The sequence below is a fragment of the Salmo trutta genome, chromosome 20 (genome assembly GCF_901001165.1).
Source record: "Salmo trutta chromosome 20, fSalTru1.1, whole genome shotgun sequence".
Taxonomy (NCBI): domain Eukaryota; kingdom Metazoa; phylum Chordata; class Actinopteri; order Salmoniformes; family Salmonidae; genus Salmo; species Salmo trutta.
Window position 1 is genome coordinate 8781765 of NC_042976.1, and position 25007 is coordinate 8806771.

Here is a 25007-nt window from a genome sequence, read left to right on the forward strand (position 1 = left end):
ATGAAGTGCTTTGAGAGACTAGTCAGGGACCATATCACCTCCACCTTAGCTGTCACCTTAGACCCACTTGAATTTTCTTATCGCCCCAATAGGTCCACAGACGATGCAATCTCCATCACACTGCCCTATCCCATCTGGACAAGAGGAATACCTATGTAAGAATGTTGTTCATTGACTATAGCTCAGCATTCAACTTCCAAGCTCATCATTAAGCTTGAGGCCCTGGGTCTCAACCCCGCCCTGTGCAATTGGGCCCTGGACTTCCTGATGGGCTGCCCCAAGGTGGTGAAGGTAGGAAACAACACCCCCTCCGCTGATCCTCAACACTGGGGCCCCACAAGGGTGCGTGCTCAGCCCCCTCCTGTACTCCCCGTTCACCTATGACTGCGTGGCCATGCATGCCTCCAACTCAATCATCAAGTTTGCAGACGACAACAGTAGTAGGTTTGATTACCAACAACGACGAGACAGCCTACAGGGAGGAGGTGAAGGCACTCAGAGTGTGGTGTCAGGAAAACAACCTCTAACTCAACATCAACAAAACAAATAAGATGATTGTGGACTTCAGGAAACAGCAGAGGGAGCACCCCCATTTCCACATCAACGGGACAGCAGTGGAGAAGGTGGAAAGTTAAGTTCCTCAGGGTACACATCACAGACAAACTGAAAAGGTCCATCCACACAGACAGTGGGGTGAAGAAGGCGCAACAGAGGCTGAATAAATTTGGTTTGTCAACCAAAACCCTCAAACTTTTACAGATGCAAAATTGAGAGCATCTTGTCGGGCTGTATCACCGCCTGGTACGGCAACTGCACCACCCACAACCGCAAGGCTCTCCAGAGGGTGGTGCGTCTGCACAACGCATCGCCGGGGGCAAACTACCAGCCCTCCAGGACACCTACAGCACCTGATGTCACAGGAAGGCCAAAAGATCATCAAGGACATCAACCACCCGAGCCACTGCTTGTTCACCCCGCTACCCTCCAGAAGGCGAGGTCAGTACAGGTGCATCAAAGCTGGGACCGAGAGACTGAAAAACAGCTTCTATCTCAAGGCCATCAGACTGTTAAACAGCCATCACTAAAGACTTGAAATCATTGGCCATTTTAATAAATGGATCACAAATCACTTTAATAATGTTTACATATCTTGCATTACTCATCTCATATGTATATACTGTATTTTATACCATCTATTGCATCTTGCCTATGCCGCTCTGTCATTGTTCATCCATATATTTATATGTATTTATTCTTATTCCATTCCTTTACTTAGATTTGTGTGTATTAGGTAGTTGTTGTGGAATTGTTAGATTATATGTTAAGATATTGCTGCACTGTCAGAACTAGAAACACAAGCATTTTGCAACACTCGCAATAACATCTGCTAACCATGTGTATGTGACCAATAAATGATGTGAATGTCATTGGGAATACAGAAAGGTGTCAATGTATTTTTTTCAGAAACACTGTTTCAGAATTTAAAAGTAATCCTAGAAGTAATCTAGTTTTTCAAAAGTATTTGTAATCTGATTACAATATTTTAGCTGGTAACAGATTACAGTTACAGTAAGTGACTCCTAATCTGTGACTGGATCTTTTATTTCTGAGGCTTTGTATCCGTGAGTTCGCTAATTCTCGCAGTATCTGGGGGGAATTTGACACTTCACTCATTTTCTCATGTCGAAACCTGACAACATACATAGCTAGTTAAATGCCCAAAAAATGAACGGATTACATGTAATCCCTTACTCCCCAACCCTGACTGTAAATGTGCAAATGCAGTGGTGAAGTAATGAGGGGGGCTTATGCATGCATTCAGTGTTTCATCAACAGCTATATGAGCTGCCTTCGTGAGTTGCAATACTTCCTGTCACTCCAGTGTCTGTAATCAAGCGGTGTCAGTCAGATCACCCCTCCCATTATCTGTGCTGATGAATCCTTTCCCGGGGCCTAATACAGGAAGACATTCATATTCCACACACTCCCCCACTAAAGGTCTTCTCGTCTTGACTTCACATACTCAATGCCAGGTAGTAAGAAAGCTCCTTACTGGCACTTAGACATGAATTTACTCATGGATTGATTCTGATTCTAACTGTGCTATGATTTTAGTGTTCAGAAGATCACAGGTCAACCATGACAGAAGCACAGACGCCCGTACATATTAGTCTAGATAATCATCCTGTAATCTACACGAAGACATTTGTGCAATGTTCTTAAAAACAGTCAGCTAAAAAAGGACAGAAAATGATACTGCTAAATCAAGTCATGGCAAGTCACTGTGTAAATCTAATTTTATTCTTCACATGCTTCGTAAACACGGTGTAGACTAGCAGTGAAAGGCCCTTCCCAACAGAACGGTGTAGACTAACAGTGAAAGGCCCTTCCCAACAGAACGGTGTAGACTAACAGTGAAAGGCCCTTCCCAACAGAACGGTGTAGACTAACAGTGAAAGGCCCTTCCCAACAGAACGGTGTAGACTAACAGTGAAAGGCCCTTCCTAACAGAACGGTGTAGACTAACAGTGAAAGGCCCTTCCTAACAGAACGGTGTAGACTAACAGTGAAAGGCCCTTCCCAACAGAACAGAGTGAAAGAAAATAGAGAAATAATAAAAAAGTAAAAGTCATAAAAAATACACAATGAGTAACGATAACTTGGCTATATACACGAGGTACCAGTATCGAGTCAATGTGCAGGGGTAAGAGGTAATTGAGGTAGATACAGTGCCTTCAGAAAGTATTCATACCACTTGACTTATTCTACATTTTGTTAAGTTACAGCCTTATTTTAAAATGGATTAAATAAAACCTCTTCATCAAGCTACACGCAATACCGCATAATGACAAAGCAAAAACAGGTTTTAGAAATGTTTGCAAATGTATAAAAAAACAAAACAGATATACCTTATTTACATAAGTATACAGACCCTTTGCTATGAGACTCGAAATTGAGCTCAGGTGCATCCTGTTTCCAACTTGATGGGAATCCACCTGTGGTACATTCAATTGATTCTCTGGTCTGATGAAACCAAGATTGAACTCGTTGGCCTGAATGCCAAGGGTCACTTCTGGAGGAAACCAGGCACCATCCCTACGGTGAAGCATGGTGGTGGCAGCATCATGCTTTGGGGATGTTTTTCAGCGGCAGGGACTGGGAGACTAGTCAGGATCGATGGAACGGAGCTAAGTACAGAGAGATCCTTGATGAAAACCTGCACCAAAGCACTCAGGACCTCAGCACACAGCCACAGCCACGACACACAGCACACAGCCACGACAACACAGGAGTGGCTTCGGTACAAGTTTCTGAATGTCCTTGAGTAGCCCAGCCAAAGCCAGGACTTGAACCCGATCAAACTTCTCTGGAGAGATCTGAAAATAGCAGTAAAGCAACACTCCCCAACCTGACAGAGCTTGAGAGGATCTGCAGAGAAGAATGGGAGAAACTCCTCAAATACAGGTGTGCCAAGATTGCAGCATCAGACCCTAGAAGAGGCTTGAGGTTGTAATATTCCATTTATTTTGTATTTTCAATACATTTGCAAAAATGTATAAAACCTGTTTTTTCTTTGTCATTATGGGGTATTGTATGTAGACTGATCAGGGAAAAAAAAGATTTAATACATTTTAGAATAAGGCTGTAATGTAACAAGGAGACTGAATACTTTCCAAATGCACATATAACTAGGAAGAGTAACTAGGCAACAGGATAGATAAACAGTAGCAGCAGCGGATGTGATGTGTTAGTGCAAAAAGTTAGTGCATATAGTTAAATAGTTAACAAATAGTGACCAGGACTAACTATTTAACAGTCTTATGGGTTGGGGGTAGAAGCCGTTCAGGGTCCTGTTGGTTCCAGAGTTGGTGCATCGGTACTGCTTGCCGTGCGGAAGCAGAGAGAACAGTCTATGACTTGGGTGGCTGGAGTCTTTGACAATTGTTCGGGCCTTCCTCTGACACCGCCTGGTATAGAGTTCCTGGATGGCAGGGAGCATGGCCCTAGTGATGTACTGGGCCGTACACACTACCCTCTGTACCGCCTTGCAGTCGGATGCCAAGCAGTTGCCATACCAAGCGATGGTGCAGCCAGTCAAGATGTTCTCAGAAGTTTTTGAGGCCCATGCCAAATCTTTTCAGCCTCCTGAGGGGGAAGAGGCGCTGACGTGCCCTCTTTACGACTGTGTTGGTGCGTGTGTAGCATGATAGAACCAACATGATGTGGACACAGAGGAACTTGAAGCTCGTGACCTGTTCCACAACAGCCCCTTTAATGTGGATAGGGGCATGCTTAGCCCTCCATTTCCTGTAGTCCACAATCAGCTCCTTTGTCTTGTTGACGTTGAGGAAGTTGTTATTGTCATGGCACCACCTGTCAGGAAATCCTAGATCCAGTTGCAGAGGGGGGTGTTCAGTCCCAAGGTCCTTAGCTTAGTGATGAGTTTGGAGGGCACAATGGTGTTCAACGCTGAGCTGTAGTCAATGAACAGCATTCTCACATAAGCGTTCCTCTTGTCCAGGTGGGAGAGGGTACTGTGGAGTGCAGTATGGGGCGGTATGCAAATTTGAGTTGGTCCAGGGTGCCTGTGATGTTGGTGTTGGTCTGTGCCATGACCAGCCTTTCAAAGCATTTCATGTTACAAATGTGAGTGCTATGGGGCAATAGTCATTTAGACAGGTTACCTTGGCGTTCTTGGGCACAGGTACTACGGTGGTCTGTTTGAAACATGTAGGCATTACAGACTGGGTCAGGTTGAGGTTGAAAATGTCAGTGAAGACACTTGCCAGCTGGTAAGCGCATGCTCTGAGGTTTTGTGAACATTAACCTGCTTAAAAAGGTCTTACATCGGCTACGTAGAGCATGATCAGACAGTTGTCCGGAACATATGGTGCTCTCATGCATGGTTCACTGTTGCTTGCCTCAAAGCAAGCATGGAAGGCATTTAGCTCATCTGGTAGGCTTGCGTCACTGGATAGCTCGTGGCTGGGTTTCCCTTTGTAATCCATGACAGTTTGCAAGCCCTGCCACGTCCAACGAGCATCAGAGCCGACGTAGTAGGATTTGATCTTAGTACTGTATTGACGCTTTGTCTTGACGCGTATGGTCACTATGGGGAACGACGTCATCGATGCACTTATTAATGAAGCTGGTGACTGATGTGATATACTCCTCAATGCCATCGGATGAATCCCAGAACATATTCCAGCCGGAGTTAGTGAAACAGTCCTGTAGTTTAGCATCCGCTTCGTAGGACCACTTCTATATTGAGCGCATCACTGGTACTTCCTGTTTGAGTTTTTGCTTGTAAGCAGGAATCAGGAGGATAGAGTTATGGTCAGATTTGCCAAATGGAGGGTGAGGGAGCGCTTTGTATTTTAACCAGTGTTTCTGTGTGGGGAGAAAAGGTGATCTAGAGTTTTGTCTCCTCATGCTGGTAGAAGTAAAACCGATTTCAGTTTCCCTGCATTAAAATCATCGGTCACTAGGAGTGCCGCCTCTGGATGAGCATTTTCCTGTTTGCTTATGAGGATAAGTTCATTAGAGTAACCAGCCTCAGAAATTGCAGCCCAAATGTACAAATCGAAATGTATTGGTCATGTCTGCGCAGACTCTTCTACTAGCACCGGCCTGCAAACTTATTTTTGAACGCCATGTCTCCCGCTTGCTAGCATAGTAACGACTACCTAGCAGCTTCCCTGTTTCATCTATTGCTCTTCACTGGACCCTATGATCACTTGGCTACATAGCTGATGCCTGCTGGACTGTTCATTAATCATGGTACTCCATTTTGTTTATCTGTCCGCCCCAGCCTTGAACTCAGGCCCTGTGAGAAGTTCACTGACCCTCTCTGCCCATTCATCGCCATTTTACCTGTTGTTGTTGTCTTAGCTGATTAGCCATTGTTGTCTTACCCGTTGTTGTCTTAGCTAGCTCTCCCAATCAACACCTGTTATTGCTTTATGCCTCGCTTTATGTCTCTCTCTAATGTCAATATGCCTTGTATACCATTGTTTAGGATAGTTATCATTGTTATTTTACTGCGGAGCCCCTAGTCCCACTCAACATGCCTCAGATAACTCTTTTGACCCACCTCCCACACATGCGGTGACCTCACACAACATAACTAGTGCGTCCAGAGATGTAACCTCTCTTGTCACTCAATGCCTAGGTTTACCTCCACTGTACCAGCACCCTACCATACCCTTGTCTGTACATTACGCCCTGAATCTATCCTACCACGCCCAGAAATCTGCTCCTTTTATTCTCTGTCCCCAAGGCACTAGATGACCAGTTTTGATAACCTTTAGCTGTACCCTCATCCTACTCCTCCTCTGTTCCTCGGGTGATGTGGAGGTTAACCCAGGCCCTGCGTGTCCCAAGGCACTCTCTTTTGTTGACTTCTGTAACCGTAAAAGCCTTGGTTTCATGCATGTTAACATCAGAAGCCTCCTCCCTAAGTTTGTATTACTCACTGCCCTAGCACACTCCACCAACCCTGATGCACTTGCCATGTGTAAATCCTGGCTTAGCAAGGCCACCAAAAATTCTGAGATGTACATCTCCAACTACAACCTTTTCCATCAAGATAGAACTGCCAAAGGGAGAGGAGTTGCAATCTACTGCAGAGATAGACCTGGAAAGTAGGACAGAACTTTGCAGGCTATGCCGAAAAAGTTCGAGCTTCTAATTTTGAAAATGAATCTCTCCAGAAATAAGTCTCTCACTGTTGCCACCTGTTATAGACCCCACTCAGCTCCAAGCTGTGCCCTGGACACCATATGTGAACTGATTGCCCCCCATCTATCTTCAGAGTTCGTTCTGTTAGGTGACCTAAACTGGGATATGCTTAACACCCCGGCAGTCCTACAATCTAAGCTAGATGCCCTCAATCTCACACAAATTATCAAGAAACCCACCAGGTACAACCCTAAATCCGTAAACATGGGCACCCTCATAGATATTATCCTGACAAACTTACCCTCCAAATACACATCTGCTGTTTTCAAATCAGGATCTCAGCGATCACTGCCTTATTGCCTGCATCCGCAATGGGTCCGCGGTCAAACGACCATCCCTCATCACTGTCAAACTCTCCATAAAACACTTCTAATCTTTCTAATCGACCTGGCCCGGGTATGGGGCCATGGATATTGACCTCATCCCGTCAGTAGAGGACGCCTGGTCGTTTTTTTAAAGTAATTTCCTCACCATCTTAAATAAGCATGCCCCTTTAATTTTTTTTTTAACAGATATAGCCCCTGGTTCACTCCAGACCTGACTGCCCTCGACCAGCACAAAAACATCCTGTGGCGGACTGCACTAGCATCGAATAGTCACTGCGATATGTCAGGAACCAATAGACGCAGTCAGTTAGGAAAGCAAAGGCTAGCTTTTTCAAACAGAAATTTGCATGCTGTAGCTCTAAATCCCAAAAGTTTTGGGACACTAAAGTCCATGGAGAATAAGAGCACCTCCTTCCAACTGCCCACTGCACTGAGGCTAGGAAACACTGTCACCACCGATAAATCCACGATAATCAAGAATTTCAATAAGCATTTCTCTTCGGCTGGCCATGCTTTCCTCCTGGCTACCCCAACCCTGGCCAACAGCTCCGCACCCCCCGCAGCAACTTGCCCAAGCCTCCCAGCTTCTCCTTCACCCAAATCCAGATAGCAGATGTTATGAAAGAGCTGCAAAATCTGGAGCCACACAAATCAGCTGAGCTAGACAATCTGGACCCTGTCTTTCTAAAATTATCTTACAAAATTGTTGCAACCCCTTTTACCAGTCTGTACGACCTCTCTTTCGTATCGTCCGAGATCCCTCAAGATTGCAAAGCTGCCGCGGTCATCCCCCTCTTCAAAGGGGGTGACACTCTAGACCCAAACTGTTATAGACCTATATCCATCCTGCCCTGCCTTTCTAAAGTCTTCGAAAGCCAAGTTAGCCTGTTGGGGCTAGGGGGCAGTATTTGCACGGCCGGATAAAAAACTTACCCGATTTAATCTGGTTACTACTCCTGCCCAGTAACTACAATATGCATATAATTATTGGCTTTGGATAGAAAACACCCTAAAGTTTCTAAAACTGTTTGAATGGTGTCTGTGAGTATAACAGAACTCATTTGGCAGGCCAAAACCTGAGAAGATTCCTTACAGGAAGTGGCCTGTCTGACCATTTCTTGCCCTCCTTGATAATCTCTAACAAAAACAGGGGATCTCTGGCATGACGTGACACTTCCTACGGCTCCCATAGGCTCTCAGAACCCGGGAAAAAGCTGAATGACGTAATTCAAGGCCCAGGCTGAAACACACTAGAGCGTTTGGCAAGTGCTCTATCAGAGGGCCATTAGACTGAGGCTCGTGCATGAGGGGATAGCATGCTTTTACTTTCACTCTCTTTGTAATAAAAAACGATTTCCCGGTCGGAATATTATTGCTTTTTTATGAGAAAAATGGCATAAAAATGGATTTTAAACAGCAGTTGACATGCTTCGAAGTACGGTAATGGAATATTTAGATTTTTTTTGTCACGAAATGCGTCGTGCTCGTAACCCTTATTTACCCTTTCGGATAGTGTCTTGAACGCACGAACAAAACGCCGCTATTTGGATATAACAATGGATTATTTGGGACCAAACCAACATTTGTTATTGAAGTAGAAGTCCTGCGAGTGCATTCTGACGAAGACAGCAAAGGTAATAACATTTTTCTTATAGTAAATCTGACTTTGGTCAGGGCTAAACTTGCTGGGTGTCTAAATAGCTAGCCCTGTGATGCAGGGCTATCTACTTAGAATATTGCAAAATGTGCTTTCACCGAAAAGCTATTTTAAAATCGGACATATCGAGTGCATAGAGGAGTTCTGTATCTATAATTCTTAAAATAATTGTTATGTTTTTTGTGAACGTTTATCGTGAGTAATTTAGTAAATTCACCGGAAGTGTTCAGTGGGAATGCTAGTCACATGCTAGTCACCTGCTAATGTAAAAAGCTGGTTTTTGATATAAATATGAACTTGATTGAACAGACATGCATGTATTGTATAACATAATGTCCTAAGATTGTCATCTGATGAAGATCATCAAAGGTTAGTGCTGCATTTAGCTGTGGTTTGGGTTTATGTGACATTATATGCTAGCTTGAAAAATGGGTGTCTGATTATTTCTGGCTGGGTACTCTGCTGACATAATCTAATGTTTTGCTTTCGTTGTAAAGCCTTTTTGAAATCGGACAGTGTGGTTAGATTAATGAGAGTCAATGGGGAAGTAATTTTGCTTTGAAAGTTGATAAACTTGTAAACTCACTTTTGAGAAAATGGCCTTTGAATGTTTTGGTTCTACTATGGGAGAGCCCTTCTTTGTCTTCACCCATTCAGCATCGTTCATTACACTCTTAAGCTTTAGCCCCACCCATCTCTTGAAGGGTTGATCCGAGCATTCTGTGCTAACAACAGCAGTGAAGCACCACTGTAAAGACCTTTATTATACACAGATTCAAAATAGCTATTGATAACAAATGTGTATTTTGTGGTTGTGACCCAGAGACTCTTGACCATTTATTTTGGGACTGTTCTTATGTCAGAAGATTTGGGAGTGAGTTAGAATATTTTATTTAAAAAAAAACTACTATTAATGTTAAAGACTCTGATATCAGGTTTTATTTTGATCCAAATTATATGGACCCTGATTTAACTTTCATTGTTAATTTGTTTATTTTTCCATGCAGATTCTTTATCCATAAAATGAAGTTGACAGAGAACAAACCACTTACTTTTAAGTCAGTGTAAAAAAAAAAAAGCAATACGTACCATAAAACTTGACAAATTGATGTAAATTATGTACTCTTGTTTGTATATGTTTTGTTCATAATAATAAAATATATACACACACACACACACACACACTACCGTTCAAAAGTTTGGGGCCACTTAGAAATGTCCTTGTTTTTAAAAGAAAAGCAAATTTTTTTATCCAATAAAATAACATTTATCAGAAATACAGTGTAGACATTGTTAATGTAGTAAATGACTATTGTAGCTGGAAACGGCTGATTTTAATGGAATATCAACATAGTCGTACAGAGGCCCATTATCAGCAACCATCACTCCTGTGTTCCAATGGCACGTTGTGTTCGCTAATCCAAGTTTATCACTTTAAAAGGCTAACTGATCATTAGAAAACCTTTTTGCACCTTTCTTCTGAAACTTGTCAGTCTCTTCTTGTTCTGAGAAATGAAGGCTATTCCATGCGAGAAATTGGCAAGAAACTGAAGCTCTCGTACAACGCTGTATACTACTCCCATCACAGAACAGCTCAAACTGGCTCTAACCAGAATAGAAAGAGGAGTGGGAGGCCCCAGTGCACAACTGAGCAAGAGGACAAGTACATTAGAGTGTCTAGTTTGAGAAACTCCTCACAGGTCCTCAACTGTCAGCTTCATTAAATAGTACCCAAAAAACACCAGTCTTTACATCAACAGTGAAGAGGCGACTCCGGGATGCTGGCCTTCTAGGCAGAGTTGCAAAGAAAAAGCCATATCTCAGACTGGGCAATAAAAATACATACTAGCTGGTAAATAATATCGCAAACTGGCCAATAAATCATACACATAACGTTAGCTAGCAAGCCAGCCAGCCAGCCAGCTAACGTTAGCTAGCTAGCTAACAGTACACTTTGTAGAAAATAGAAATGTGTAATATATGAAAAATATAGCTAGCTAGATTATCTTACCCGTGGTCTGAAATCGATACCCAGAGCGAATTTACCAGCTAGTACGTCTATCAACAGTTGTTGCAGTGACATTCTATTGAAATGGATACTTGCATAGTAGAGTCTTTTGTTAAGACATGTAGCTAGAGAGCTAGCTAAGCAATGAACAATAATCCCAACTCATGCTTGATAGACTATTTTACCCGTATACATCATCGATGGGTGGACGCGTCTCCCATCGGATGCCATCGTTTGAAGATGTGATCTGGAGACCGGTGTTTTCTCCATCTCCTAAGCTGTTTTTATTTAAGTAGGCAAGTCAGTTAAGAAGAAATTCTTATTTACAATGACGGCCTAGGAACAGTGGGTTAACTGCCTTTTTCAGGGGAAGAACGACAGATTTTTACCTTGTCAGCTCGGGAATTCGATCTAGCAACCTTTCAGTTACTGACACAACACTCTAACCACCAGACTACCTGCCGCCCCAGCTATCATACTCGAATTCCACTGATTTCAAAACTCGCTTCTCCAGATAGTGGAAGCGTCCATACACTGAACGTAGCTAGTTAACAGTACACTTTACTATAAAGAAACATTATGTAAAAACAAAAGTTACAGTGCAAAAAAACACTCAAAACAGCAGAATTGGTCAGCAGCCTGTAAAATGGCAGCTATCCATTGCAGTGCCATTAAAATATAAAAAAAATTGTCACAATATTTTACATTCACAACCTACACTGAGCTATTTCAATTGACTTACAAAAACATTATGACCACCACTGCAGAACAAGTTACTCTACCTTTTCACCACAACTGGGACTAGCCAGATTTTGGAATTAAAGGTGTTTGAGTTCCATTTCCAGAAAGGGTGGGTCAAACCGTAAAAGTATGGGTCTGCCATCTGGTATACAGTGGCTTGCAAAAGTATTCACCCCCCCCTTGGCATTTTTCCTATTTTGTTGCCTTACAACCTAGAATTAAAATCGATTTTTTTGGAGGTTTGTATCATTTGATTTACACAACATGCCTATCACTTTGAAGATGCTAAATATTTTTTAAAGTGAAACAGACAAGAAATAAGACAAAAAAAACGGAAAACTTGAGTGTGCATAACTATTCATTCCACCAAAGTCAATACTTTGTAGAGCCACCTTTTGCAGCAATTACAGTTGCAAGTCTCTTGGGGTATGTCTCTAAAAGCTTGGTACATCTAGCCACTGGGATTTTTGCCCATTCTTCAAGGCAAAACTGCTCCAGCTCCTTCAAGTTGGATGGGTTCTGCTGGTATACAGCCATCTTTAAATCATACCACAGATTCTCAATTGGATTGAGGTCTGGGCATTGACTAGGCCATTCCAAGACATTTTAATATTTCCCCTTAAACCACTTGAGTGTTGCTTTAGCAGTATGCTTAGTGTCATTGTCCTGCTGGAAGGTGAACCTCCGTCCCAGTCTCAAATCTCTGGAAGACAAAAAGGTTTCCCTCAAGATTTTCCCTTTATTTAGCGCCATCCATCATTCCTTCAACTCTGACCAGTTTCCCAGTCCTTGCCGATGAAAAACATCCCCACAGCATGCCGTCACCACCATGCTTCACTGTTGGGATGGTATTCTCGGGGTGATGAGAGGTGTTGGGTTTGTGCCAGACATAGCGTTTTCCTTGATGGCCAAAAAGCTCAATTTTAGTCTCATCTGACCAGAGTACCTTCTTCCATATGTTTGGGGAGTCTCCCGCATGCCTTTTGGCAAACACAAAACGTGTTTGCTTATTTTTTTCTTTAAACAATGGCTTTTTTTCTGGCCACTCTTCCGTAAAGCCCAACTCTGTGGAGTGTACAGCTTAAAGTGGTCCTATGGACAGATACTCCAATCTCCGCTGTGGAGCTTTGCAGCTCCTTCAGGGTTATATTTGGTCTCTTTGTTGCCTCTGATGAATGCCGTCCTTGCCTGGTCCGTGGGTTTTGGTGGGCTGCCCTCTCTCGGCAGGTTTGTTGTGGTGCCATATTCTTTCCATTTTTTAATAATGGATTTAATGGTGCTTCGTGGGATGTTCAAAGTTTTGGATATTTTTTTTATAACCCAACCCTGATCTGTACTTCTCCACAACTTTGCCCCTGACCTGTTTGGAGAGCTCCTTGGTCTTCATGGTGCCACTTGCTTGGTGGTGCCCCTTGCTTAGTGGTGTTGCAGACTCTAGGGCCTTTCAGAACAGGTGTATGTATACTGAGATCATGTGACAGATCATCTGACGCTTAGATTGCTAACAAATGGACTTTATTTAACTAATTATGTGACTTCTGAAGGTAATTGGTTGCACCAAATCTTATTTAGGGGCTTCATAGTAAAGGGGGTGAATACATATGCACGCACCACTTCTCCATTTTTTTTATTTTTTGAAACAAGTATTTTTTTTTATTTCACTTCACCAAATCCAAATAAAAATCTATTTAAATTACAAGTTGTAATGCAACAAATTAGGAAAAATGCCAAGGGGATGAATACTTTTGCAAGACACTGTACCTCTTATTGATATCTACCCACTCATTCCACCCTCTTACTAAGATTCATTCCATGGCTAAAGAGTTATGACTGAGTTATAGCCAGCATTGATCCTGATCAGAGGAGAGCTCTGTGCCATCTTTGGGACACTCCTGGGGTAGCTTGCCACTGTGCTTAAAGGGAGGCCTGAATTTAATACTCCTGAGTGGTGCAGTGGTCTAAGGCACTGCATCTCAGTGCTTGAGGCGTCACTACAGACACCCTCGTTCGAATCCAGGCTGTATCACAACCGGACGTGATTGGGAGTCCCATAGGGCGGCACACAATTGGCCCAGCGTCGTCCGGGTTTGGTTTGTGTAGGCTGTCCCTGTAAATAAGAATGTGTTCTTAACTGACTTGCCTAGTTAAATAGGTTAATAGGATAAGGTTAAATATATAAATAAAAATTACAACAACAAAAAAATACAGCATGCATGTTGGTACAAATGCCAAGTTAGAAAAACAATATTTTCCTGTGGCACAATATTTATGAGTGAGACAGTAAAGGTATTATGGTAAAACCAGCAAGAACAAGAGAGTTTTACCACCCATTAATGTCAGAGCACTTTCCCCCTCATTTTAATATTCACACATTGCAGCAACTTCAAATGTGTCCTTGCGAATTATTAAGATGAGTTATCACAACGTTCTAAATAAAGTGATTGAGGTTATGGAGAAGGAACTTGATCGTGCCTTTTTGAGTGTTAGCCAAATTCAATATGCAATGGGTGTTAAAAAATATTAACATTTATGAAAAGTGAAAATTGCCTTCAGTGTTTTCCTCAATACCCGAGCCTCATCCTTTTAACAATATCCCATGAAGTGTTCTAGCTAGGACTTACATCAATCAATATGGAATGACTAGACCATGCCAAGACTTCAGATGAAAGGGATGTCCAATGTTTTTTAGGTTGGCACAGCAAACGTTTCAAAACAAACATGAGGGAAAAAAACAAGCTTTTCATCACCAGGTGACATAGGTATGCAGCCAAATGCTTTTACTCTGCATAAATTCTCTCCATCTCCTCTGTGGTGCTGAAGGTTTCTCTCAAGAGCTCTTTTGCAAAACCTCTGACATGTTTCATGTATTATACACTGACTATACAAAACATGACAAAGACTGACCAGGGGATTCCAGATGAAAGCTATGATCGCCACTTGTTAAATCCACTTCAATCAGTGTTAAAGAATGATTTTTAAGCTTTGAGACAATTGAGACATGGATTATGTGCCATTTCGAGGTTGAATGTGCAAGACAACAAGTTTTAAGTGCCTTTGAACAGGGTATGGTAGTAGGTGCCAGGCGCACCGGTTTGTGTCAAGAACTACAAGGCTGCTGGGTTTTTTCACGCTCAACAGTTTCCCGTGTGTATCAAAAATGGTCCACATTTCGACACCTTGTAGAGACCATGCCCCAATGAATTGAGGCTGTGCTGAAGGCAAAAAGGGAGGGGTGCAACTCAATATTAGGAAGGTGTCCTAATGTTTGGTATAATCAGTGTATGTTCTTATATGAATATTGAACATGTCCTCAGAGAGAGGTAAAAGCAGCACAGTAGGCCTACACATGACAGTGTCACAGTGTACCTTCAACACAATGACATGGTGGTCTGCGTCCTCAGGAGAGTCAAATATGATGGAATATCAAAATGTTAATATCTAAACCAATGTCACAATGATGAAATGCCATTGTCAATGCATTTCAAAATGTGCCACAAACTCGCAACTCTGTCATTGTAGGGGTGTGTGGCAAGAATAATTGATTTGTAAGCGAATTCATTCTCATTAGAATAAGATGTTTCATTGCAAGGGAAAGAAATCACCTAAGGGAATTCACACAAGCAAGAAAAATCATTTAAAATTAGGCTAGTCCCTCTGCTACTGCACAGAAATGCTGTTTCAAAGACCATATTCATGTGCCTTATTCTCAGGTGTATTTGAAAAGGGCTTGTAGGTAAATGAGCTCTCTAGCCAATATAACGTACTTTCAGGATCTGTTGATTCTGCCATATACAGAAAATAGCCATTCAATGACATTTGAAATCTGGTCCATTTCATTTTTCTAAAGGCCCTCATGCTGCAGCTGAGGTGACTTGTACGTCATAGATCGCCCTGCTGTGGACTCCCTTAAAGTTCAACGCTAAAGGTTCACTGTCTAAAAAAAGACTTCCCAAAAGTATTGTGGAAGTCACTTCAAAGTAACACAACGGGTGTAGACTTTACTGTGAAATTCTTGCTTACAAGCCCTTCCCAACGATAGGGTTTTAAAAAATATTAAAATGAAAAAATAAAATACACAAGAATGAAGCTATAAACAGGTAGTACCAGTACCAGATCAATATGCTGCTATATACAGGGAGTACCAGTACCAGATCAATGTGCTGCTATATACAGGGAGTACCAGTACCAGATCAATGTGCTGCTATATACAGGGAGTACCAGTACCAGATCAATGTGCTGCTATATACAGGGAGTACCAGTACCAGATCAATGTAGAGCTATATACAGGGAGTACCAGTACCAGATCAATGTAGAGCTATATGCAGGGAGTACCAGTACCAGATCAATATGCTGCTATATACAGGTAGTACCAGTACCAGATCAATATGCTGCTATATACAGGGAGTACCAGTACTAGATCAATGTGGAGCTATATACAGGGAGTACCAGTACCAGGTCAATGTGCTGCTATATACAGGGAGTACCAGTACCAGATCAATGTAGAGCTATATACAGGGAGTACCAGTACCAGATCAATGTGGAGCTATATACAGGGAGTACCAGTACCAGATCAATATGCTGCTATATACAGGTAGTACCAGTACCAGATCAATATGCTGCTATATACAGGGAGTACCAGTACCAGGTCAATGTGGAGCTATATACAGGGAGTACCAGTACCAGGTCAATGTGGAGCTATATACAGGGAGTACCAGTACCAGGTCAATGTGGAGCTATATACAGGGACTACCAGTACCAGGTCAATGTGGAGCTATATACAAGGAGTACCAGTACCAGATCAATGTGCTGCTATATACAGGGAGTACCAGTACCAGATCAATGTAGAGCTATATACAAGGAGTACCAGTACCAGGTCAATGTGGAGCTATATACAGGGAGTACCAGATCAATGTGGAGCTATATACAGGGAGTACCAGTACCAGGTCAATGTGGAGCTATATACAGGGAGTACCAGTACCAGATCAATGTGCTGCTATATACAGGGAGTACCAGTACCAGGTCAATGTGGAGCTATATACAGGGAGTACCAGTACCAGATCAATGTGCTGCTATATACAGGGAGTACCAGTACCAGATCAATGTGCAGGGGTACGAGGTATTGGAGGTAGATAGATAATAATAATAATAAGAGTAAAATAAAGATGATTAAATGTTGGATCTGGAAGCAATACTATAAATCTGACTGGGATAGCACCTCATTGGATAAGAATGTCTATGATGATACCAGAATAGCTACCTTCAACAATGACACACACAACTAGATGGCATACACTGGAAATGGTAAACCTATAGAGGATCCCATAAAGAATGGTAAACCTATAGAGGATCCCAAAACACCATGTACATTACAGTATGGAATGACAAGCTATGCATAATCAGCATACGTACAACCATGTCTGGCTTTGATATTTATTGGGGACTACAGTATGTAATAAAAGGAGTGGTGCAGGAATGGAAACACGGCTGAGGACATTTGATATTCATGGACAGCGGGCCTAGAAGTGTGACTCTTCTGCATCAACTTGCTAACTGGAGCATGGCTAAGGACTTACAGCCAGGTAGCAGCTGGTGGCTGAGACTAGACACTAGGAAGGCCCTAAGGCCTGTACTGATCATTACCTTTCACTACTCATTTACAGCTTACTACCGTACCGCAGCTCTGGTCTTCATTTGTGCCCTGTTACTCTTCTAGTATACCTCCACTCTGTGGCCAAGTGGACTGAGAGGAGCGCTCAATACATCCCCATGGCCGCTTACGCGACCTCGTTGGCCCCTGCCCAGGAGCGGTGAAAAGGCAAAGCACTCCTACAGGTACACATGTCTAGTCTGTTGTCAACAGGACTGACGTGACAGACATGGGGCTAAAGATTGAATACCTAGCCACCGCCGTTGGAATCTGGCTCACTGCTTTGACAGGTTGAGGAGGAATAGGAGGAGGAATGGGGAGATATAACGTATGTATGACTGAACATTGTTGCTGTAGACACGGGCCAGGTCTTTGTTAATCCAAGAAGATCCACTGATTCACCGGGGGTGTATGTAAGTGATCATTACTTCCAGAGTTGTTTAAAAAGTTAAGAGTTGCCCAAACGCTACACACATTTTCACTGCTGTGGGCTAAGGTGACATGACTTTCAATTTCCTAAAATAGTGCTCTTTCACATAGGTTTCATATCACTCCGATCAAATAATCTCCAATAAAATCCCCAACCAAAACCATATATTCATGTCGGATTATATTAACATGACAAAGCAATTGAATAACTTATTCTCCATAGCTTCTGGTTGTATTTTAAGTGGATAGCTCTGACAGATTCTGAAAGAAATGGATTCCATTCCGACAGTGAAAGTATATTCTTTCACACAACAAAGTAATGATGACTTGCGTTTTAAAACATTTATTGTTTACAATCTCACGAGAATCTCTGGTATTTCTTGTAAATATGTATGCTATATATACTTAATTAGACAGTGATAAGATTGTCAGACATGTTTGATTTATTAATCATTTATCATTATTAGTGCCAAGGAGGATGCCCTGCCTGTGACAATGTGTCAAATCAAATGGTATTAGTCACATGCTCCGAATACAACAGGTGTAGACCTTACAGTGAAATGCTTACTTACGAGCCCATAACCAACAGTGCAGTTTCAAAAAATACAGATAAGAATAAGAGATAAAAGTAACAAACAATTAAAGAGCAGCAGTAAAATAACAATAGCGAGACTATATACAGGGGGGTACCGATACAGAGTCAGTGTGTTATCTTCTCTGAGATTACATGAGAGAGCTGACAAGTCTAACTTAAATAATAATGAAAATAATTTAACAAACCCTCACACTATTGGTCGAGACCTTCAAGTTCAAACAGGGACAAGTATATATATATTGTTTTATATAAATGGAGAGACTTACTTTTGACTATTATCCATAACCAATGACTTTTAAGAGATATATTATGGTGTGTATTCCTTATTAAGACTAATTTAAAATCAACAAGCGTGCAGAGAGCCTTAAAGAAAAGATGCTTAGGAAAAATGACAACACGTGCTAAAAATCAACTACAGGGGTGTAGTGGTACAGAAATGAGCCTTTCATCTTCCAAGCTCCGTATCTAAAGATATCTCCTTTATAATGTGAAGTATAATGACACTATACCATATCTAAAATTGTACTGTTGGGAATATGATCAAAACAATGGCAAGTGTGAACAAACAGTGAGCTATACAGCCTAGTGGTTAGAGCGTTGGGCCAGTAACCGAAAGGTTGCTAGATCAAATCCCCGAGCTGACAAGGTAAAAATCTGTCGTTCTGCCCCTGAACAAGGCAGTTAACCCACTGTTCCTAGGCCGTCATTGTAAATAAGAATTTGTTCTTAACTGACTTGCCTAGTTAAATAAATTAAAAATATCAACAAGAACCCTAGAATGAAAAATAGATTGAGTATGAAGCAGTAAGAGAAACGCTCTTGCTGCTTACTGTTCATTTTTTATTGTTTATTTGACTTTTGTTAATTATGCATTTTCACTTGCTTTGGCAATGTTAACATACGTTTCCCATGCCAATGAAGCCCTTAAATTGAATTTAATTGAAATGCTCAATTACACATTTGTATCCAATATAAAAGAACTAAAGACAAAAGTGGAGGAGAAAACAGTGTCCCCTTGACAACTTCATTTCTTGACAAAAGATACTGGCACCAGCGTCTACGCTGCAGGAGCTTGTTGATATGCTTTGAGCGACTGCCTTTTTATTCTGTTATTCTCCCTGCGAGGATGAAACAGCAGCAGACAGACCGGAGTCGTTCCTCCTGATCCAAGAGAGAAACCCTGTCATGCAGCCCATTTTAGTATTCATGAGCATGATTATTGGCATGGAGATAGAAGAGGCGTTTGAGAAATCCACTTTGGAGAAAAAGACTGTTTGGGTCCCTGGCTTTCCTGATGATACATGATTAAATCTACAGATTATAACCCCAACACCCCTACCGCCAACACTGCTATTTACAACACTTTCAATCACTGCCAATCCCAACTGTCCAATCAAGAACAATTCCATCACCATCCTTTTTATGAGTTGGCCATTGAAATGCAGAGGGTTACCACCACCACCACCACCACATGTGATCCTTGATCCATCACCTCAACTGTGTGTTTAGTGGGGGGGACATAATAATCTGATAATGCAGCATAGTAATACGGATGAATCATGCCAGAGACCAGCACATTCACTTGGCTGTTTTCTCTGCTGGCCTGGCTCTCCCATTTAGCTATTTTCAATCCATTCCACACATTACACGGCTCAGCAGAGATCATTTGGCTGCTTGTATATGCAGCCATGGACCACATCAAATATCAGCACCGTTATTTCTGTCCCATTCCACTGCTGGGAACAGGAAGGCTGAGCAGGACGTGAAATGATAGGGTGGAGCTGGGACAGCTTGAGAAGTTCCACAGACACCGTTTGGACGTGTGTGTGTGTGTGTGTGTTCCTAATAACACACATCTACCAGGAAGGGTCTAGCAGTCTGTCTGACTCATCTTCCAAGTCCCCCTGTCATCGCATCTCGTCTCAGGCATTGGGTAATTCATTGGGTCAGTGAATGGAACCTGAGACAGATCTGTCACAAGCCTGCGTGCAGAGCTAGTCTTTCACCAGGGCAGTGATGGGCTTGGATTAAGGAGGTATATAATGAACTCACTGACCAATTTTTTTTATTTTATTTCATTTTTTTATTTTTTTTAAAATACAGAGTCAATAACCTGTAGAGGAGAACTGGAGGAGCACCAGACAATTTTAGCTGCGCTGACAGTCCAATGACTAAGGACATAAAGTGCACTGTGCAGCCGGTCCACTTTCCCAGTCACTCTTAGTTTTTAAGCCTTCACCACTGTACTTCCTGTCAACTTGGACCAGGGCCTATTGAAAATGAACAGGCCAGAGCCCACGGTATTACCGTTCCATCCGGGCCTGCAGGCTTTGACACATAGCAGCACTTCTGTCAATAACGCTGACACCCCTGCTGACATTCTACATGACCTGGCTATTCTGACCACACACTCTGGTCAGGACCTGGCTGCTCCAACCGAGTCCCACAAACACATTCAATATAAACCACCGGTCTCAAACAATAGGAGTGGAATAGCATGCTAACTGCAGATTAGACTCTCTTGAAAGTAGCTTTGAACAAGCCTAATCACCTTCAATAATCCTAAATTATCATTCACAACTTGTTTACCTTGACATTGTTAATGCTAATAACCTGTAAATTCATGTTTTCACAAGAAGTTGTGCAGAGACACCATCTGGTTAAATGAAGGAATTACAATCAAATGAAGCTATATTTAAACCCCTAATGAATTATAACGAGTGAGATACAAAGAAACGGGGTTGAGACAGTGCCACGGACATCTTTCATTCACTCCAAAAGCTGAGCACAATATTCAAGCACTAAAGTCAGTCAACTGAGCTCAATTAGCCTATACCGAATACAAATCACATATGTTTGCATATCAGACACCACTGAAAAAAGAGTAGAACCATGTACAATATGAAGCCAAAGGGATTTTGTAAGGATATGAGGGGAATTCCGGTGCCTTCAATATAATTTGATGATGTACAATATCATCAGTCTCTGAGGTGTCAGACATCAACCCATCTCTCTTTGACCACAACTAGAAATTGACGGCCCTCCTCTTGAGGACATGGCCAAAAGCAACAGACCTCAACTCAACTGATTATGCAGTGAAGAGCTTTAGACAGGATTCAATCACAAAGTAAAACGATACACAGAGCTTCCTGCTCTATACTACGGTTAGAATTCACATTAAATATTTGAAGGATTGGCTTCACACCAATAGGCTAGCGAATGAAAATATCAACCTGATTATACAATATAGAGACTTGTTTTTTTTCCCCATCTCAATTGTACATTGAATCAAAACTGTAACACACTCTTAGAAAAAAGGGTGCTATCTAGAACCTAAAAGGGTTCTTCAGCTGTCCCTATGGGAGAACCCTTTGAAGAACCCTTTTGGGTTCCAGGTTGAACCCTTTCCACAGAGGGTTCTACATGGAACCCAAAAAGGTTCTACCTGAAACCAAAAAGGATTACACCTGGAACCAAAAAGAGTTCTCCTATGGGGACAGCCAAAGAACCCTTTTGGAAACCGTTTTTCTAAGGGCATGCTCAGCTCTGTATGGTCTATTGACTGGCATGCTGGTTGTACAAGGATATTAGATGAGACACCATTTGCACCAGTGGCAGTGACACAGAGATGTTTACATCACTATTATTAATAAATAAAGGATATGTACACAACTGTGTCGGCTAAACAGACAATATGCACAGTGCACAAATCTGAAATATGCACTCTCTCAGACTTTCAGCAATCAATTTGCTGAGGTGTTGACATTGCATTAAATCGGTCATTGCCATTCTTGAAGACAAATGAGGTCAACACCCTTGTGGATGTGATCACAGTGCTTCCATACAGCTGCATCACTCAGAGATGACAGACTGAGCTTTTCATTCATTTGGAGATTAGACGTCAATGACAGGAGCGTGCCTACATCTGAGGGATTCAAATCAGGTAGATCTTCAAGCCCGTCTATGAACAGGTGTGCTTGTTATCAAATACACAACCTTTCACCTGTGCCAGATTTCTGTCCAACTACAGAATTATGGGATCATGACATCATGATATTAATGGTCTGGGCGGACAAAGTTTATACTCATATGGGAAGGGAAAGAGGAAACAACTATTTGATCCACTTCATGCATGCAATCGATCATTATTACCTAAACAAAATAATTCAAATGTTCCTTATGACAACTCTCCTTGAGCAAATCTATCCTTGTGAACACTGGAGCAGAACACTGGAGCAGAACCCTGGAGCAGAACACTGGAGCAGAACACTGGAGCAGAACACTGGAGCAGAACACTGGAGCAATAATGTAGGTTCTGACTGAGCCAGTCACAGTTTCACTTGGGTGGGTCTGAAAAATGCAAGCCTCCATGGCCTGAAATAGGGAAAGTCCATATAAATATTTCTGAAGACCAGCAGGCTACCATTATGTATTTACATTACATATAACAAGCATCATAATAGCATCATGCCAGCATTACCCTGTGGTTGACACACATGTGAAGGAGAATGGATATTGGTTGGATAATTGAATTGCACTGATGTTTGCAATGACTTGAGGTAGCATTATATGACGGCGTCATTGTTACTTTATTAACAAGACAGAACTCAAGCCAGTGAATGGATGGCTGACGATTCTGAATTATTTCGACACAGAGGCACAAAGAAGACTCAGAGACCTCTACTGGACACACCAGCAGGTTTATTCTGTTGCTTCCATTTACATATTATTCACAATGTTAGATAAACAAAGAAATTGACTTTATTCAGTCAAATATTAAAATGACATTATGTCCAGGACTACTTCTATTATATTTTAAATGTAGGCTAATGGATATATTTAGGTTTAACTTTGAAACAATGAACGAAAGTATCACGAATGGGAACGTTATAAACTGGGCTACTGAGACATATCTGCATTAGGCTACTTTGATTAGGAATTAATTGAGAGTTTTAAATTGCTAGAGTTTTATTTCTAAGGGGTTTGTATTATAGGCTGGGGCTCCCGAGTGGCGCAGCGGTCTAAGGCACTGCATCTCAGTGCTTGAGGCGTCACTACAGACACTCTGGTGCGAATCCAGGCTGTATCACAACCAGCCGTGATTGGGAGTCCCATAGGGGCGGCACACAATTGGCCAAGTGTCATCCGGGTTTGGCAGGTGTAGGCTGTCACTGTAAATAAGAATTTGTTCTTAACTGACTTGCCTAGTTAAATAAAGGTTCAGTTAAACATATTGTACAATGTTAAAGTAACCTAGGTAGGCCTAAGGTCCGCGTGGGTTCAGTTATATTCATTATTCTGGCTACCTTTATATCACACATACATTTCCTTCATAAAGCAAAATCAACCACAACTTCATGGATGACAGGCGAGTATAGCCTTCATTCAACAGCAACAATACTTTCATATGGCTGTGCATTATCATAATAAACAACTATATCCCTAAATAAAATGAATATGCTTTGTACCCTAAAGCCAAGGCGCCGGTTATCAAAATGTCCATTCACGCGCATTATAGTAGTCAGTGATGTAAATTAGAACATTACAGTTTTGCATAATACAGTATTAGATTTGTTCTTCTTATCCATATGATATGGTTTATTATGCCATAGCTATACCCACTTTACGACTGTGTTCAATACATCATTATATTGACAGGTAGCACTGACATCTTACATTCCCTTCTTACCTGACATTTCTTGCAGAGGAACATTTTCAAAGCTGAAGCCTTTTGCGATAGAAGCTTGTCTAACCTCACTGCAGTTATGTGCTTTAAAATCTGCTCCAGCGACAACGGACAGCGCCACAGATAAAGTCCATAGGACGGTCCGTATTCTCAACATCGTGCACTTCTGTGATTAATCCTTCTTTAATCCTCTGCAGATTCCCGTTTAGAGAGGAACTCCACTGCAGTGCATCCGGACGTAGTAGGTACTAACAACTCAACGTCTAATGGTCACCACTTTTCTACAACTGTCTATCATAACATCTTTCTCAATCAAAATCTGTTTATTTTGCCAACGATGGTTGACGGTCCTGCGTTGACGCAAAACAGAATGTTGTTGTGAGTCCAGGTAAAACCACATTGATCCAACAGAGAACGGGATCTCAACGTGTTCACTCAACTTCACTCAGAGAGCGCCGTTGGGTGTTGTTATACGTTACTGTAGAAAGTCAAAATGCTCAGAACTGAAGAGGAGGGAGACACCTATGATGCATTAATAAATCAGAGAGGGTGTGAAAACACGGAGTGGAGTCAGTCTCGCCAGACTGTCAAACTAGATTTCACATGGATTGGATTGCTCCTGAATTGGTGATAAAGCCTATAATTGTTTTACTGGCAGTTAAAGGGATGTACTGTCCTGGTTTAACAGCATCTAACAGCATCTCTTTCATATGTCTTTCTTCATATTACACCATATTATATGTTTATTACATTATTACACTGCTTGACCAACTCAACAGCCAGTTGGTTAGCCTACCAAATAAATATACCCCAGTAGTTTACAGCCTATTGTCCATGACAGTGGTTCTCTATGAGAGAACTCTCCATTTCAGAGCCTGTGTTGAACAATGGGGCTGTGCTTGTACGTTGAATCGACTGAAGCAGGACAAGGTGACAATGATTGATGGATTTGGTCAAACTTGACATTGATTATCAGTGGATTTTATGACTAGCTCAGGTGTAATCTTCTTACAGCCGCGGTGTGACTGAGGTGGTACTGGTATATTGGCTGTGTTGTGTGGAGACCATGCTTGAACCTTTCAGTGCTTTAATGATTTTTGAGCAGCTTTAGTAGCGGAGTAGATCAACAGTGGATTATCATAATGGCTCCAATAGCAGCTACACTTCCACCTCCGTT

The 25007-nt window shown here is 41.9% G+C and overlaps 1 protein-coding gene across 2 annotated transcripts in view; it reads right to left on the reverse strand.

Moving 5' to 3' along the window:
• Positions 1 to 24411, reverse strand: part of LOC115155513 (glypican-6) — a 154892-nt gene extending 130481 nt beyond the window's left edge. The window contains exon 1 of one of the 2 annotated variants that reach the window (XM_029702179.1): positions 23834 to 24411. In XM_029702179.1, the coding sequence (XP_029558039.1) occupies positions 23834 to 23987 (154 nt within the window). In that variant the 5' untranslated portion in view covers positions 23988 to 24411. The remainder of the gene's footprint in view (positions 1 to 23833) is intronic. The other variant, XM_029702181.1, reaches the window with a different exon arrangement.
• Positions 24412 to 25007: the final 596 nt, after the last annotated feature.